This window comes from Arabidopsis lyrata (genome assembly GCF_000004255.2).
Source record: "Arabidopsis lyrata subsp. lyrata unplaced genomic scaffold ARALYscaffold_2, whole genome shotgun sequence".
Lineage (NCBI taxonomy): Eukaryota > Viridiplantae > Streptophyta > Magnoliopsida > Brassicales > Brassicaceae > Arabidopsis > Arabidopsis lyrata.
This window is the reverse complement of record NW_003302554.1, coordinates 18,532,364-18,549,602: the sequence shown is the minus strand read 5'-3', so window position 1 is coordinate 18,549,602 and position 17,239 is coordinate 18,532,364. Positions and strand designations below refer to the sequence as shown.

Here is a 17,239-nt window from a genome sequence, read left to right as displayed (position 1 = left end):
TTTTAGTTTTGTTGTATTTCGTTTTGCTTTGACAAATTAGTTGTTCAAATAAAATTCTAATATTTGCCTTGATTATTAAAAAAAACTTTTTGCCTTTGGGATAGTAACTTAATAACATGTATTTCATTAGTAAAAAATATTTACCCATAATTCATAACTATAATTCATAATCTACACTAAACTTAGATTTTAGTTGGTTTTAATTATAACTACATAGTAAACAACATCTGTATATTATTACTTTATCATAATAAAAACATTACAAATTTATGTTTTTAAAGCAAACTTTTAAATTGATTCGAATTATATGTTTTTAAAATAAAAATATTAATTCAAAAGAAATATAACAAAATGATGTTTAATTTCACGGGACGGAGTTATATGGTGGAACGGGTTTGGATCGATATTAATACGGGATAGTATACCACGGGTGAAACCTAAAATTTAAAACAAAAATATAATTATATAATCTTAAATACTAAACAAACCAAATAATACTAACAAGACAAATATAACTTAAAATTTAAAGATTTTAGTATAAAAAATCGATCCGCAATATACCGCATGTTAAATTTTTTTGATACAAAATAATATCAACTTATTATAATAGTCCATGATTATAAATGCTTGCCAATAATAACACTATATTATTTCTACACCTACAAATTTTCTAAGTACACATATTTCAACTATATTAATAATAATATAAAATAATTAAATGAGAAATAATTTTTATAATATCAATTTTAAAATCCAATAAATTATAAATTATTATAAAACATACATAAAATAGAATTTATTTGGGAAGTCAACAATGTAAGCGATTAAAATGGAAATTCAATAGTAAAGATTAATAACTAAAATATAAATTACCATACTATTTTAGAGAAATTGTTAAAAATGCCCATTTTTCAATACCTCTTTTCAAAAATGCCCCCTTTGAGAGTCCATTTTTAAGTTTGCCCTCTTTTAATTTTTAATGACCATTTTACCCTTATTTGAAACAAAATTAGGTCCACAAAATACAAAATATTTTTTGGCGGGAAAAGTGATCCCACAATTTTCCCGCCAAAACATTTGTAAAACCTTTAAAATACCTTGTAAAATTTTCCCGTAAAAATTTTTCCCGCCAAAAAAAATTTTTTTGCGGGAAAAGTGATTCCGCAATTTATTTGGAGGGAAAATTTTTGGCGGGAAAAATTTACAAGGTATTTTAAAGGTTTTACAGAGATTTACAAGTGTTTAGTAAGGTCTTACAATGTGTTTTAAAAGGTTTTACAAAGGTACTTATAAGGTTATATAAACGTATTTATAACTTGTAAAACCTTATAAAAAACTTGTAAAACCTTATAACTTGTAAAACCTTATAAAATAGCTTGTAAAATCTTATAAATACCTTATAAATACGTTGTAAAACCTTTTAAAATACATTGTAAAACCTTATAAATACCCTGTAAAAAACCTTTAAAATACCTTGCAAATTTTTCCCGCAAAAAAATTTTCCCGCCAAAAATTTAACGCCAAAAAAATTGCGGAATCACTTTTCCCGCAAAAAAAAATTTTTGGCGGGAAAATTTTTTTGCGGGAAAAAATTTTACGGGAAAATTTTACAAGGTATTTTAAAGTTTTTACAAGTGTTTTGGCGGGATCACTTTTCCCGCCAAAATATATTTTGTATTTTGTGGACCTAATTTTGTTATATTTCGTTATATATTTGTGATATTTTTTATTAAAAGAAGGGTAATTTAGTCATTTTGTACATAAAAAGGGTATTTTTAAAAATGGACAGCCAAAGGAGGTATTTTTGAAAAGGGATATTGAAAAAAAAGGCATTTTTGTGAGTCTCCCCTTATTTTATTAGATAAAATTGGAGATTTTTTTTTGGCATTTTTTGATATTTGAGAATTTTTGTGACACCTTTTCCAAATAAAAAAGAGAACTCGGGATTTTTTTTGGTCAAACACATTAAAAAACTTTCACGACTCACCAGCCCATTTTATGCCCAGTTGAATTATCAATATTCAATACTAAGCCCAATTAAATAGGCTGAAAACGATCTCCTTTAGCGCTTAGAATTTTCGTAGCATTTCGACCTACTCATTCGTACCCGTTGGAGTGGCGACAACACTGCGGGTGGATTTTCGATTTGGGTAAAATGCTAATACTATCGAGTTCCCGTTTATATGAACTGATTCCGGGCTTCTGATGGTTTCGGTGATGCTTTTGTTTTGCAGTTCACTAATTCTTCTGGTCATCGAAATCTGCTCCGATTCCCATTTACGGCGATTCCAGGATTAGGGTTTTACTTGTTTGGTTTTTGTGGGTAACGCAGATTTCTCATATCAAAGGTATATGCTAACTTGATGGACTGGGTTTCTTTTGTTGAATCTACATTGAAAACTGAGATAGATTTTCAATTTTGAACTAAGGGTGGTCGTTGAATTTGATTTTATTGCCTATCCAGTTTAGCTCGGATTGATACCTTGTTTTTCATCTGTTTCTTTTGAGACTCTTCCCTTTTTTGGGTTTAATTGTTTTACAGTTTTTGATAAAAATTTATGAAAAACTACAGTTAACTCTGACTCCAAAGCCGGTGGTGAATACTCCGGCAAAGATTTCTCTCTGGATAGTTTTGACAAATCATTTTATCCTGATGATCCTGAGGCACGTGCTTCGCTTAAACTCAGAAATTTGAAGGACTGTGTGGCTGATAAGATAGAGTCCTATGGCTTGAAACTTGCTAACTCTCTTCTGTCGCATATCAATGATCCTGTGAGTGTTTTAATTTCTTAAAAACCTTTTTCTTACACTGGTTTTCTGACCTCGTTTTGTTGTCTCTCTAGACTACTACTAGAGATGGGTTCATTGCAATCACCGAGGGTCTTTGTAAATGCATCTTTTATCTTAACAATCTTCTAAAAAGCATTAGCGCCAGCGGTGAAGAAGTAGAGCAACATCCCACTGAGGATTATCAGAAACTAAGCAACGACCAACTGAAGTCATATGCATATACACTATTGAGGTTCATTGGTGACAAACCCCTTAAATCTTTGCAAAGGAAGTGCTACTCATCTGTTCCTAGTACTACCAAGGATGCTATTAGTTTTCTCCGACCTGTAAAAGATGTTGTGGTCTATTGCGATGATGTAATTGATCAAGTCATGTATATTCTGATTGAGAGTTCTGGTTCTTGTTCGGCTTCAGGCTCAAGTTCTGGTTTTGGTTCGGGATCCGGGGGTTCGGGATCCGGGGGTTCCGGTTTAGGTTCGACTCGTGGAAGCGCGAAGTAGCTTTTGCTTGACATGTTGATTTGAGCGTCTGTAATGTGTAGTTAAACCTTACTTAACTTGACTTGTTCTTGTCGAATAATAAACCATCTTCTAAAACTTCTTCATAATTCTATCGAGATTTTTGTTTCATACTCAGCAAACAATTTTCTGTCTGTTGAAAAACCGTTTCTCTACTGTGAACACACTCTGATGAAAGATGCTCATAAATTCCTTCCAAAACGAGTTTGTTCTTATATCTTGTCCTTTTATGTAGTTTTTGCATTGAAAGCTTCCAAGTCACTTAAGAATAGGATTGCAAACTTTTAGCTCCTTTGATGTAGAAGGCTCGAACTATGGTTGATTCAGGTCATCAGGGAGTTTTCTACATGATTTGGACTTTTTTTTTTATTGGATTTTTTAGGTTAAAAGTAATGTTGCTGATCTTCCTAGTGATGTTGGCATTTCCGTTTAAAGCCCAAGGCCATGTCTTTTGTTATAGATATTCGAGGTTCCAAAAGAGAAAAGCTTCAGGTTACTAACTGGTTTCTTGGTGTTATCTCTCGTGTTACATCTATTCCTGGTGTTTGATCCTCTACTCATATGATGTTGACGATATACAACAGCTAAAAGAACTGGCTGGGAAACCTGAGTGGTTTGGACCAGGAAGCAGAATCATTATCACCACTCAGACAGGAGTGTTCTAGACCTGCATGATGTGGAACGTATCTATGTGAAGTACCCAAGCACTTCAGCTCTTTAGTAAGCATGCTGTTAAGGAATAAGAACTCCAAATCCCAGAATAACTTCGATACACAATAAGATAGATCCGATCGATTACCAAAGCAGTAATCAACCTGACAAAAGAGATAAGCAATCGTTTACAAGAGCATTCAAGTGACGATTACACACAGAGATCAACATTGATCTCTCTTCTAGCACATCGCTAGGCCAAGTCTCTCTCGACTAACACATTCAACATCAAGCATAAACCAGAAATGAGCTTGTTCCAGCTCTCTTGCTCGTTTCTCAACTTTCAACGGTAAAGTACTCTCCAAGTCTTTCCCTTCAGTAAAGCCTCTGTTTCGTCCCGAGTCTTTCCCTTTCTCATTGATATGATCCACATCATCAGCAACAAATTTGAATCCTCCTGACGTGGCATTGTACAATCGTATCACATGCCTTCAAGCAGCCTCGTCCAAGTGAAGATTATAGAGAGCTCTCGAAAGATGTTGTGACTTGGGAAGCAGCTTGGCGGTCTTCCCTTAGCTCTTCAAGTCGTTGGGGATCTCTATATCGTCGGAAAAAAAACTGGATTTACTCAGGAATAATAGTGATAATTCATTGTTGAAGGCGTTAAGAGAAAGTTATGAGGCATTGGATGAGCTAGAAAAGAAGATCTTTCTTTACATTGCACTTTGTTTCAACAGAGTTAGTATGGACAGAGTTAGAAAAGTACTGAACCTGTTTTTCGTGTCTTCCAGGCGCCGAGCGTTGCCCACCAGGCCGAGTATTATAGCTCTGACGGAGAAGTGTATGATTGGCTTGTCAAACACAAATCGGCTGTGGGTTCATAACTTGCTCCAGGACATGGCCGAGGATATTATATGTGAAGGCAAAGATGAAAAGCCATGGAAACGTTTAATGCTGTGGGATTTTGACAGGGCCGGTCTTAGGTTTAGTGAGGCCTAAATGTGGTAAGCTGAGGATCTTTATTAATCTCTCTTATGTCTCATTCTTGCATCTCTCGAGATTTGAATGTTTACATTATCTATAGGGGGATGAAGCAATTGAGGTGGAAAGCATATTTCTCGACATATCTAAAGGAAATGAGCTTAACAAAACCCCTGAAATCTTTAGCAGGAGGCCAAATCTCAAACTGCTTAAATTTTATTCCCATTCCAATATTAAACAGAGCAGGACAAGGATGATAGATGGCCTCGACTACCTCCCTACGCTGCGGTATCTTCGCTGGGATGCTTATAATCTTAAATCACTACCATCTCAGTTTTGTATGACCTCTCTAGTTGAACTCAACCTCTCACACAGCTCAATAGAAACAGCGTGGAATGGAACTCAGGTACCATTTCGATGCGGTATATCCACATGAGCTCCGTCTTCTCCTATTGAATGAATCTTTCTGATGCTTTCTTCTCTATGTTATAATGGTGCAGGACCTTGCAAACTTACGGAGCCTAAACCTCACAAGCTGCAAGCACCTTACTGAGTTTCCAGACCTTTCGAAGGCGACTAATCTTGAGACTCTAAAACTCTATAATTGTAATAACTTGGTGGAAATCCCTGAGTCTTCTCTTACACAACTCAACAAACTCGTCCACCTAAAACTGAGCGACTGCAAGAAACTAAGGAACCTCCCAAACAACATCAACTTAAAATCCCTCAGATTTCTTCATCTGGACGGATGCTCTTGTTTGGAAGAGTTTCCATTTATCTCAGAGACCATTGAGAAGTTGCTGTTGAACGAGACAACCATCCAATATGTACCACCATCAATCGAGCGCCTCTCTCGTCTCAAAGAGCTACGCCTCTCCGGCTGCAAGAGACTGATGAATCTCCCACACAACATCAAGAACCTGACGTCTCTCATTGATCTCGGCCTTGCAAACTGTCCAAACGTAACATCATTTCCAGAAGTCGGAACAAACATACAATGGTTGAATCTGAACAGAACAGCAATAGAAGCAGTGCCTTCAACGGTAGGGGAAAAATCAAAGCTTCGTTACCTCAATATGTCTGGCTGTGACAAGCTTGTGAACCTTCCTCCAACGCTAAGGAAACTGGCACAACTTAAGTACTTGTATCTTCGTGGTTGCACCAATGTCACAGCGTCTCCTGAGCTCGCTGGTACGAAGACAATGAAAGCATTGGACTTACATGGAACATCGATAACAGATCAATTGGTTGACTCTAAGAGTGAAGAGCCTCCTCGGTGTGAAGTACCCGTCATTAGACGGTTCTTTATGAAGCAAGTTCGAGAAGACATCAAGAAACGTAAATCCAACAGATGCTAAGGATCAAAGTCTAGTCCTTTTTGGCTCTTAGGACACGTGACCAACAAGATTGGACTAGACTTCTGAAGAACTGCCACGTCTTGGCCAGGTGGCAGGTTTCAATAGCACGGCTTGAGGGTATAAATAAGGTTTTGTGGGGACAAAACGGGAAACTGAGTGAGAAAGATCGGTATCAACAATGTCGGGAGCACAAGGAGCAGAGCCGATGGGGTCAAAACAAGACGAAGCTTGATATAAAGTCAAAGGAAGACGAAGGTGAGATTCAAGTTGACAAACTTCAAGACAAGGTCTCTGATGCTGCTGGTCTTGGCGGACCTGTGTTTGGTGCTGGTAAAATATGGTCTTATCTCTGTAAAATATGTGCATATACAGTCCTTTCTAGTCATGTAATGAAAGACATGTTTTAAGAATAAAACTAATCAATATAAATCTTCTGGGGCATACAATGAAGTTGTTGTTACTGATATTACTCAGTATGGTCCTATTTTTAAAAACGTAACCCGCTTGTTAGTTGTTGTTACTGATATTACTCTCTTTCTTGTACTGTTAATTAAAAAAATTTAAAGTGTTATATAATCCTAAAATCTGTGAATTAATCTCCATAAAATGTAATTTTCGTCTTATGTTTTAAATAGTTTCATTATGCTAATAAATAGTTAATTTAATAAGCCAATTACATTTGTGAGTATAGTTTCGTTCAAGCCACGAAATGGGTAAATAAACAATCAAAATGTAACTAATGACGCTTAGATAAAATAATAAAATGGATCTAATACTTATGGGGGCCATGGTATAGTCCATCATGAAGTTCTGGGCTATGGCCTATGGCCTATGGATTGGGTCCGTCAAAGTGCAATTGAGGCTTTTAACATAATAAAATAGTTCAATGCTTGGAATAGTAGTTTTTTTTTTTTTAAGAATCAATAAAGTATCCTACTTTTGGTTTCTAACGGCATAACTTGTCCACAAATTTAATCTGTTACAGGACATGATTGTAGGGTGGAGTTCAAGGTGGCTAGGTAAAAGAGTTGTGTAAGGCTGTAAAAAAAAGTAACGACCACGGTGGGACTCGAACCCACAATCTCCCGCTCCGGAGGCGAGCGCCTTATCCATTAGGCCACGCGGTCATTCTTGATATAAGTCTATTGATGTGCTATATATACAGTGATTAACATATTCTTCGCTTCACGTGGTGTATAGTGACTAGTGACATCTATGTATTATCTGAACGTTAACCATCTACTCAAAAAACGTGTTTATTATTGTTTCAAGATCTCTGTTTAAGAATCGTTAAGCAATTTCCTGTTTCTTGATTTTATTAGAAAGAAAAACATATCCTTTTGTTATCTGAAGAAGATGAATCCAGAAACGAAAAGGAAAAAAATCCAAGTTCTATAGATACAGTCCTCTTCGACTTGAGGGTTGAGGCAAATTTAAAGCCAGGATTATGATTACTTCAAACCAATCCCTCAACTTAAACATGATCATTATTTCCGTCTGTGGCTTGTCATCTTGTCGCTAGTCTTTACCGTGGACACTTTCATGAAGAAGATTCTTCACTCTCTATGGGCAAGTCTGGTTGCGTCGCCCATTCAGTCCACGACCCATCATAGACCGGCACGTCGGTTTTCCCCAGCCGGTGAAGCCCCTAACAGAGCAAGTCACTAAGTCAGTCTCCTCACCTTTTACATATAATCTCAAATAAGAAAAAAAGTTACCATTGCCAGGATGCAAGCTGTTACGCCAGTCCCACACGAGGACATAATAGGCTTGTCCAGTGAGATGTCTGCACCAAAAAAGCCTTGAGATCTTACTACTGAATGCTTTATATAAGTAAAATTGTGAAACTCTTTCTTCAAGATGAAATAGTTTACCTTCTTGTTCAAATCGTTTATTCAGCTCTTCTGCTGGTAACAGTGTGTTACAAGAATCAAACATCTGCAGAAAGAAGGAATTTGTCACATTAACTCTGGGGACAAGATGCAGAGGAAGTGAGGGAAGGAAACAAATTCTCTAGGGTGGCTTTACCTGAGGAAAAGGGACACATTTGCTTCCAGGTATATGGCCGCTTCTTATTCCCTTACGGGGTTCTGGAGCAGTACCATCAAACCTGTGATAAAACCCGTAATATAATCAAAATGCTACATTGAGTATCAACTTAGTACTTAGAGAAAAATCCATCATCAGTTGAAACAAGTTATTACTCGGTAAATTATAGTACCTGGCTTTGGAACGAGCGTCTATGTGTTGATAAGTCGGATCCTCCATATTTTTCTTGACCTGTGAATTCACCAAAGAGAGTCATGACATAAAATAAGAGTCTGAACAAGATATTATAACACAATTGCAAACTCAAAACAAAGTATCTACAGACATCAATCTACCAAACATACTGAACTATAGTAGAATTGAAACTATCACAATCACAATTCTGAAAAATATGTACTAAAATAGACCAAATTAAAGAACTTGAAGTTGGGTCTTCTTTAGGATTCTCTTTTGAAGATTCAAATTTATGGATCAATAGACAGAATGATAGTAGATATGATTAAATCATATAAGATTAATGCGAAGACAGAACCATTCAGGCAATGCCAACCTGATCAAGTGTCCACACTAGATGTGGCTGGAACTTTGTCTGAAAGGTTATCGGACTGACCTGTGCAACCACGAGAGAGAAAATTGATATGACAAAAAACAAATCTTTACTGCTCAAATCTCATCATGAATCTACAGAAATACGAACTAGAAAACCATTATCCAAAAGAGCGACTTACGGTTTGTCCTTGATAAATTTTCTCTATAGCCTCACTTGCGGCACTGGCTTTCAGAATAGCATCACCTGATGCACTAGATTCAACATCATAACCTGATGCACGCCATCTTGGTAGACCTCCATCGAGCACCCAAATTTTTTCATGTCCAAAAACTCGGAACATCCTATTTAAGGGTAAAATAAAGAAGTACATATCATACCCGGTAAAAACACAGGACAAAGCAGAAGGATTTAAAGAACAAACGAGACCATAACTCACCACCATACACGAGCTGCACTAAAGATCCCCTTTCCATCATAGACAACCACTCCATCTTTGTTATCAATTCCAAGAGCAGAACAACCAGCAGCAAAAGCTTCCTCAGTGGGTAACATATGTGGCAACTGTTACAAGTAGTTGATATATCATACAATACTTTAGATGGTTGCCTTACAAATAAGATTTAGGAAAAGAGAAGTCTTCATGAAAACACATAATAACATATATGAAAAGCAAAGAGTCCTGAATTTTCATTTGATCTCACAAAAGAAACAGCTATATGCTGTATAAATAATCTTGAAAATGGCAGCAAAGGAAGATAACATATATCGATAAGGTTTCACTTTTGCATAAAATCGATATCAATGTGAAGTGAGAACTTCAAAAAGGAAACTACACGGATACATCTTCCATAAAAGAAAAGATAGTGATACTTACACTAGTTCTTCGATCTGATATTCCATCCAAATCAAAGAAGAGAGCGCCGGGAATATGAGCGACCTATAGGAGAGGACACAGTTTAAGTCCGTCAGTATCAAGTAGTGTACTAACGCTACTACTTAAGTGTGGTTGCGCTCATCCAGAACGAGTACAACCCAAACATTTGTGAAAATCAAGAGCTTCTCAAATATCTATATGCTGATACTCTCACCTGATATTCTTGGATTGGATTTCTTTGCTCATCTGGCATGTACCATGAAGCATCCAAAATCTGAGTAGAATAGAAACAGGTAAGTTTAAGTATGACAGACATATTCTTGAAGAAATGAACTAGCAGAAAGGGCAGTGACCTTTAAATCAGGCTCTCTAAGATTAGCATGAAGCCAATCAACAGAAACAACAGGTTCACTGGTTGATATGGATGATGTCGAGTAACCAGCTTTCGTCTCAACTCCAGTAGAAGCCATGGCTCGACGAGCCCATGTGCTTGATTTATATGCTGTAGAAGCGGTGCCTAGCTGAGAGTAGAATGATCTCTTCAGCAATTACCATCAAAAAGAAAAGAGTCAGATTGATAAACTTAGCAATTTACATAAAATTTCACTACCTAATTTCTGAGATTACAAAACTCAGAGTCCAATTTCAAACAACTTTGATAAGAAAAGCATCGATTGACATTCAACAATTATGTAATTCTCTATAGTCTATTCAACCTTTCGAAAGCTCGAAAGCCCACTAGAACCACTGTCAAATCATAGAAACAATCCAAACGCTCGAAACCAATCCAGGAACACTCTCAAAACCCAGAAGCTAAAGAGCGGTCAAACGAATGGCCAATTGAGAACAGATCGGAAATCAAATTCGATATCGACTTACACTGAGAAAGGTGGCGGGACTAAAGATCTTTTGTGGAAGAGAAGGAGTAATCATGCGGTGACTAGCAGCCAAGAAACTTCTGGAGAAAAGGGTCGAGGCCATATCCACCTCAATTCTCGAGATACAATGCAACTAAACAGAGATTTAGAAAGACGCCAAAAAATTTTAGCTGTCAGATTGATTCTCTTCAACTACTAACCCCAAAAAGATTGCAACTTTGCAAACGTTTTTATCAATAAAGAGGATTTTGTCACTGCCGCCACGAAAGGGTCTGGAAGAGAGAGACACGTCTAGGGCGTTTTCGGCCGTTTCACTAAACGTGGTTTTTCGCGTTTGTGTTTCTATTCCGGTTTAACTAAGCTGAACTAAACCAAAACTGTATCAAATGAACCCATTCAAAAGCCAAACCGTAAAGAAAGACAAGCCAAACCAAGAAGGCAAGAAAGACAAGCGATTGTAACCTCGATAAAAACAGCATCAAACCTAACCAAATGATGTATCAACATCATTGATAAAGCTCATTATTCTATCAAATCTTGCAATGTGAATTTCTCTGCACAATGTTACATTTTGAGTGAACAAATTCAAAGAAACAAAAAAAAAATGGAAAAAGAGATATTCAAAAGGGGAATCCTTTACGGATGTATTTCTTGTATTTCTCAGCCAAACGTTTCATGTTTTTGGATTTCTCGTAAAACTCCATCAGCTCGTCTGCAATATCTTTTGGATGACACATTACATAAACCTTCAAGAACCGTTTCTCGCTCATCCTTAGCGCTGTGAAAATGTTCACTTCTTTTATTAGTGGCTTCAGACGCATTTCTAAGACTCTCTTAACGAGATCCGCACGAGGTTTTAGACGAGACTCGAGGTTGAGGAGAAGCAAACAAGGGTGCTTAACCACGGAATGAGCTGGAAGTTTCATCGAGGCTATGACGAAAGTCATGTTTCTCTGTACTTTCTCAACTGAGAGAGAGAGAAGGATTGGGCATTTTCCACACAGATGCCAAATCTCTTCTTCCGAGAACCCAAACTTTTCCAAGTTTCTAACTTTCTCTTCGATTGTCTCCATCCTCGAGACCCCGATGATGGCTGCAACATATTTAAACATCTTGGATTCTCTTGTGACCCCAGTTTTCTGAATGTATTCAAACTTCTCTTTGTTAAAGTTTGTCCTTGGAATCAACGTGGGTCGGGATATCAACATTGTGACAAGATCCTGTTGGCTACAGCCCAGCCCTTTGTAGAACTCTATCGCGGGTTTGATCTTGTCATCGAGGTCATACAACATGAGTGACGGATTCCGGATAATGACTCTGCGCAACACCTCTTTTGACCCCAAAATCTCCATGAAGTAGTTGATTCTTTCATCAAGGACAAGGTGAATACGGCAACTAAAGAATCTCGGACGACAATTAAGAATCTTCACAAGGTCTGAAGACGTGATCCCCAGCGGCTTAAGAAGGCTTAACTTAAACTCTAGCTGAGCAACATTGGCTCTCTGCAAAGCAGGCCTACGAGTAAAAAGCTTTGATATTTCATCATCATCACAACCCCATCTTCGTAGAACTTGTAAAGGACTACTAGGAATCTCTCTCACTTTCTCTTTTTCACCAACGCATTCAACTTTTTTTATGTGATTCACTCTCCTAGACGATACAACCGATAGCTCAGAATCCACAATGCATTTGTCAGCGTCGTTCAGGCATAACGTCGAACACCTGGTGGCAAAGGTAGCAGACAAGGAATTTCTAAAACCAGCCTTTCTGATCAAACTCGAACTAGTAAACAGTAATCTGATAACAGCTAAGAAATTTCTCTTCCCGGTCGAATGCATTTCAAGGTCGTAATCAAGAGACTAAGAAACTGGAGAAATAAAGGAGCAAATTTTCAACAATGGTTCTACCTCAACAACACAAAAAGTGACATATACACGACGCGTATCTGAGATGCTTCTTCCATCCAATTACCGAAACGAAAAACTAGCTAGAAAAAGTGGAATAATTACCACCATGGGTTTCAGGCAATTCAAGAATTCTTCACAGAGAAGCAGGAAGTTCGGACCAGCTTTGCGAGTAAATAAATAATGTGGTCAAAACGAAACTAAATATAAAATATTGGAGTATTTTGCAATATACTGTAAGTGTGAAGTTGACAAAACGTCGCCGTTTCGTTGTTCTCTTTTTTATTTTTTTGCTTGTCTTTCTCAAGACTCCACCCTTTGTGCAAGAAAACCTTGAGCTTAAAATTCTTCACTTGGGTCATCTCTCTTCTCTTCTCTTGCGGCCATTCCGTTCTTCGATCCATATATCAAAGGTTTGTTGCTTGATTGAATGGGTTTCTTTTGTTGAATCTGAATTGAAAACTGAATTAATATTGAATTTGGGTTTAAGAAAAAGTTGTCAATTTTCGTCTCTGAGTTTGAGCTAAGAACTGATCTTTGAGTTTGATTTGATTTCCTCACAATTCTTAATTAGCGTTGTTATCTTGTCTTTTTCATCGTTTTCCTTACGACTCTTCCGCGTTAAGCTTTGTCAGATTTGAACGCTTCAGTGTACTTACTTGCTCAGACGTTTTATTTAAGTTTGTTCTACTAATTAGTTTTGGTTTTTGCAGAACTTCAGCTTGCTTAAGGTTTTGAATGGGGGACAGTCAGTACTCGTTTTCTCTCACCACCTTCAGGTATAAACTTTTTTTTATCATATGTATATAAATGTAATCTCTTTCTGAGCATTTCCAACGGTTTCTTCCCGGTTTAATTTCGGTTGAAACAGCCCATCAGGGAAGCTGGTTCAGATAGAACATGCCCTAACAGCTGTTGGATCAGGCCAAACATCTCTCGGAATTAAAGGTTTTGTCAATGATCTTATCAAATTCGAGAGGATATTTTTAAGGAACATTGTCTTTGATATTCATGACTGTGGTTTTCTTTCTGCAGCTTCAAATGGAGTTGTCATTGCAACAGAAAAGAAACTTCCTTCTATATTGGTTGATGAAGCGTCTGTAAGTTTGATTATCTCTTTCTGTGGTCAACATGTTCTGTAAAATTTTATAGCAATATCAGTTCGTTTTCTTTCTATGCCTGCGTTTGGTACTTTTCTTTCGGTTGCATACTTTCAGTAACTCCTACGAAACTAATGTTTTTATCCAATCTCTGTTTCAGGTTCAAAAGATTCAGCATTTGACTCCCAACATTGGGACTGTTTACAGGTTCTTCTCCACAGCTATCCGTACTTCTTCTTTTTTATAGCCTGAAAATTGGATTTATCAGAGGATTTTTCATTTTGTTTTGGGTACTTTGTATCTCTCATCAGGTGCTAGTGCTATTGATGGAAAACAACCTTTTCCTTTGTGCCCTCATAATTTCAGTGCTAACTTTGGTATTGCCTTTTATGTAGTGGTATGGGTCCTGATTTCCGAGTTCTTGTGCGAAAGAGTAGGAAGCAGGCTGAGCAATATCTCCGATTGTACAAGGTAATCTTAAATATCTTCTATTTTTTGTCTACTTTTCCTGGAGTATATACTAGTACATGTATGATAAATCTTCAATCTTTGTTTGTTTGGAGAAACTTTGGATTGATGATTCCACTTCATATAAGTTCTTGCTTATTTATAATCCCGTTAGCTCTGTTGATTCAACTTCTAAGGAGGTTTTATTGTTGCAGGAACCCATCCCCGTTACTCAACTTGTAAGGGAAACTGCCACAGTGATGCAAGAGTTCACTCAATCGGGGTAAGTACTATGTCGAGAGTGTGTATTACAATATCTATATGGTTACTTCCTCCCATATGCTCAAGAGGGTTAAAAAGAGTTACTGGCTCATAGATTGCAACTTAGAGCGAGTCTCTATGCACTTCTAAGCTCAGTTTTGATATTGATTTGGCGTGAGATAATGTTGTTAATGCAAATCTGTATTCACAAACTAGACTACTGAATCTTGCTTCTAATTTCCGTCTCCTTCTGCTATTAACAGTGGTGTTAGGCCGTTTGGAGTTTCTCTACTGGTGGCTGGGTATGATGACAAGGGTCCACAACTGTATCAAGTATGTAGAGCTTTAAAGAAAATATAACCATCCTGCCAAAAGTCTTCAACCCATAAATTGAAAACATCTTATTTCATATTTTTCATTTTCTACTAGGTGGATCCATCTGGCTCTTATTTCTCATGGAAAGCTTCTGCAATGGGAAAGAATGTTTCGAATGCAAAGACGTTTCTTGAGAAGAGGTGATAATAATTTACCATTTGTGATGATGAATTTATGACCGTGGAAGCATGTCTTTTCATCTTAGTCTTTGATCAGGTACACAGAAGATATGGAACTTGATGATGCCATTCACACGGCAATATTGACATTGAAGGAAGGGTGAGCATTTTTTACCAAAACTTAATTTACTTTATTTCCATATTTCTGAATTTCACAAAAGCCTATAACCTCTGTCTTTCTTTTCACAGTTTCGAGGGAGAAATCTCGAGCAAAAACATCGAGATTGGCAAAATCGGTGCTGACAAAGTTTTCAGGTAAAAAATGTTCAAGATTACAAACTAATATAAACAATAATCTTTGTTATTGCCATCAATATCTGAAAAGTGAATGTTATATGCAGGGTGCTAACACCAGCAGAAATCGATGATTACTTGGCTGAAGTCGAGTAAACTTTGACCTAACCATGCAACCAACCGGATTTTAATCTCAATATACTCTCAGAGTTGATGGTTCTTGCTTTTGTAGAACTTTTGGAATTTGTTAAGACTTGTGACCCAATAATTTAGAATCTGTATTTTTAACTCATTAAAAAATGTTTCTCTTGTGATAATCCAATTTCATATAACCAAAATTCATGCACACAATCACTTAGCCAAAGCTATACACCATGTTGTAAATGCAGTAGGAAGATACATACTGTCAAAGACCGGATTTAAATCAAAATCCAGTGGAATGCGATAACTGGATGAGGGAATGTTACATAACGATTCATCAGAGATAGTTCTTCAGCAACCTTGAATATGTAAAGTTTTTCTTACTCTGAAAAACCGACTATATATCTCTCCACTGACAATCTATCTAACTAGTTCTGTAACAAGAGGTCTAAGTAGAATAACTAGATAGAGATATATCTCTGATACCATCAACCTGCAAGTGTACAAGAAGCAAGAAGACAGGTGACCGATGAACCACAGTAGAGGACGGTACTGCTTTTTTCACCTATGCTTGATCATCCAGTTGTGAGCTGTTCGTGGGGCAGTGGAGATTCCCTCGTAGTATCGAGATTCGAGTTTCCCTCTGTTCCATATCTTGACAAAACGTGAGAACAATTCTCGTGCAGCTTCGGTCGTGAGATCATTAAAGTAAGTACGCTTTTCTTCTTTCAGCCATGTAGCAAATTCGTTGTTCTTCGAGAAGTAGTCCTCCATTGATAGCTCTGGAATCCCCTCTTTCTGGAAGAAAAAAGACGGAAAAGAAAAAACATTTTATTAGAATCTCAATGTGGATGACAATCCGTCATAGGGCAACAAGACTTGTAATTAAACCATGACTAAACAACTGAAGAGGCCTGCGAAGAACTACAAATACAGAGTCTCCAAAGCAATATACTTGGAGTAAATATACAATCAGATGTTATTATGACTTTATGAGTATATATTTCGAAGGGTAAGTTAGAGCTCACTAGCTTGTGGTCGCCTTCAGCGTGTTTCTTTTTTGGCTTATCATCCTTTGACTTCTTTGCTGTAAAAATCAAACAATGTCAGCCGCAAGAAAAACAGATCATAGTGAAAAGCAAAGCCACAGGAAATATAAATCATGCTAATGAAAGATAAATAGTCGTTGTAGATGTAACCAAAAAAAGATACTTTCTTGCAGCCTATAATCCCGCTAACCAACAGGTTTCGACTACAACCTCTTTCTTCTCTAGGAGAACATAGTTAGGACAAAGCTAAATTGATGATCCGTTAATGGCATACAAGAAAAAGAAAACTCCAACTCACTAGATGTCAGAAGCAACAACAAAGTAACAGCTCAAACCAACAAGATGAAGAAGCAAACACATCAAATTAATCATACTACAAACATGAGAAACAAAAATCATACATGAACTGGATTTGTGGTGCTTGTGAGATTTCTTATCCTTCTTCTCACTTCTCCTACTTTTCCTTTCATCATCTTTATCTGTTCCTCGATGCCTCTTTACTTTCCCTTCGTCTGTCCATTCATAAATCAAAAAAGTATCAGAATTATGTCATCCACAAACACAACAATAAGTCACAATTTCAACGCCAACTACACATACTCAAATAGCTATGATGCTCGTAACTTACACGGATAGATAAATCACAATGACTGAAACCCCAAAACTAAAGAAACCAGAGAAGCAAATTGATGGATTTTCTCGGGAAACGGAAGAAAAAGTATATACATAGAGGAGAAGAAGAAGAAGAACATACAATCGGAAGATGAAGAATCTTCGCTCCGAGCTCTGCTTCTCTTCTTCTCCTTGGGGCTCCGTTCGCTTCCCATTATTTCCCGACGGACTAAAAAAATAGATCGGTCAAGGAGCTGACATATTTATTTGGCCCCCGAGATCAAAATT

General features: G+C 37.1%; 6 protein-coding genes and 1 non-coding gene across 9 annotated transcripts in view; 3 read left to right on the top strand and 4 right to left on the bottom strand.

The window, feature by feature from the left end:
- LOC9323839 overlaps window positions 1–3,425 on the top strand; it is a 5,506-nt gene extending 2,081 nt beyond the window's left edge. The window contains exons 2-3 of the mRNA XM_021010106.1: window positions 2,573–2,772; window positions 2,844–3,425. Of these exons, the coding sequence (XP_020865765.1) occupies window positions 2,573–2,772; window positions 2,844–3,290 (647 nt within the window). The 3' untranslated portion in view covers window positions 3,291–3,425. The remainder of the gene's footprint in view (window positions 1–2,572; window positions 2,773–2,843) is intronic.
- A 1,715-nt stretch (window positions 3,426–5,140) lies between these two features.
- On the top strand, window positions 5,141–6,308 carry LOC110230694 (disease resistance protein RPS6-like). Its single transcript, XM_021034238.1, has 2 exons — window positions 5,141–5,346; window positions 5,441–6,308. The coding sequence occupies exons 1-2, from the start codon at window positions 5,194–5,196 to the stop codon at window positions 6,296–6,298; spliced, it is 1,011 nt and encodes a 336-aa protein (XP_020889897.1). The 5' UTR covers window positions 5,141–5,193; the 3' UTR covers window positions 6,299–6,308.
- A 1,044-nt stretch (window positions 6,309–7,352) lies between these two features.
- On the bottom strand, window positions 7,353–7,425 carry TRNAR-CCG. The gene has a single exon. It is a non-coding gene; the product is annotated as a tRNA-Arg (tRNA).
- Window positions 7,426–7,538: 113 nt separating this feature from the next.
- On the bottom strand, window positions 7,539–10,986 carry LOC9323838 (thiosulfate/3-mercaptopyruvate sulfurtransferase 1, mitochondrial). Of its 2 annotated transcripts, XM_002887728.2 has the most exons (12): window positions 10,651–10,986; window positions 10,125–10,310; window positions 9,986–10,045; window positions 9,772–9,834; window positions 9,334–9,458; window positions 9,076–9,238; window positions 8,898–8,957; window positions 8,520–8,578; window positions 8,327–8,408; window positions 8,173–8,236; window positions 8,017–8,084; window positions 7,539–7,946 (listed from the first exon to the last, which is right to left on the bottom strand). In XM_002887728.2, exons 1-12 carry the CDS (start codon window positions 10,750–10,752, stop codon window positions 7,839–7,841), a joined length of 1,140 nt encoding a protein of 379 aa, XP_002887774.1. In that variant the 5' UTR covers window positions 10,753–10,986; the 3' UTR covers window positions 7,539–7,838. The 2 variants fall into 2 exon arrangements, with proteins under 2 accessions (XP_002887774.1, XP_020891711.1); XM_021036052.1 differs by lacking the exons at window positions 10,125–10,310; window positions 10,651–10,986 and having other exon boundaries at window positions 7,578–7,946; window positions 9,330–9,458; window positions 9,986–10,038.
- A 148-nt stretch (window positions 10,987–11,134) lies between these two features.
- On the bottom strand, window positions 11,135–12,776 carry LOC9325300 (transcription termination factor MTERF5, chloroplastic). 2 transcript variants are annotated; one of them, XM_021036051.1, is made up of 2 exons: window positions 12,557–12,776; window positions 11,135–12,371 (listed from the first exon to the last, which is right to left on the bottom strand). In XM_021036051.1, the coding sequence occupies exons 1-2, from the start codon at window positions 12,610–12,612 to the stop codon at window positions 11,270–11,272; spliced, it is 1,158 nt and encodes a 385-aa protein (XP_020891710.1). In that variant the 5' UTR covers window positions 12,613–12,776; the 3' UTR covers window positions 11,135–11,269. The 2 variants fall into 2 exon arrangements, with proteins under 2 accessions (XP_020891710.1, XP_020891709.1); XM_021036050.1 differs by having other exon boundaries at window positions 11,135–12,776.
- Window positions 12,777–12,869: 93 nt separating this feature from the next.
- On the top strand, window positions 12,870–15,466 carry LOC9323837 (proteasome subunit alpha type-2-B). Its single transcript, XM_002889190.2, has 12 exons — window positions 12,870–12,966; window positions 13,267–13,332; window positions 13,425–13,501; window positions 13,589–13,653; window positions 13,814–13,860; window positions 14,049–14,124; window positions 14,316–14,383; window positions 14,625–14,694; window positions 14,791–14,876; window positions 14,953–15,015; window positions 15,105–15,170; window positions 15,257–15,466. The coding sequence occupies exons 2-12, from the start codon at window positions 13,292–13,294 to the stop codon at window positions 15,303–15,305; spliced, it is 708 nt and encodes a 235-aa protein (XP_002889236.1). The 5' UTR covers window positions 12,870–12,966; window positions 13,267–13,291; the 3' UTR covers window positions 15,306–15,466.
- Window positions 15,467–15,504: 38 nt separating this feature from the next.
- Window positions 15,505–17,203, bottom strand: LOC9323836 (protein PXR1). Its single transcript, XM_002887726.2, has 4 exons — window positions 17,094–17,203; window positions 16,741–16,851; window positions 16,319–16,377; window positions 15,505–16,088 (listed from the first exon to the last, which is right to left on the bottom strand). The coding sequence occupies exons 1-4, from the start codon at window positions 17,164–17,166 to the stop codon at window positions 15,852–15,854; spliced, it is 480 nt and encodes a 159-aa protein (XP_002887772.1). The 5' UTR covers window positions 17,167–17,203; the 3' UTR covers window positions 15,505–15,851.
- Between the last annotated feature and the right edge of the window lie 36 nt (window positions 17,204–17,239).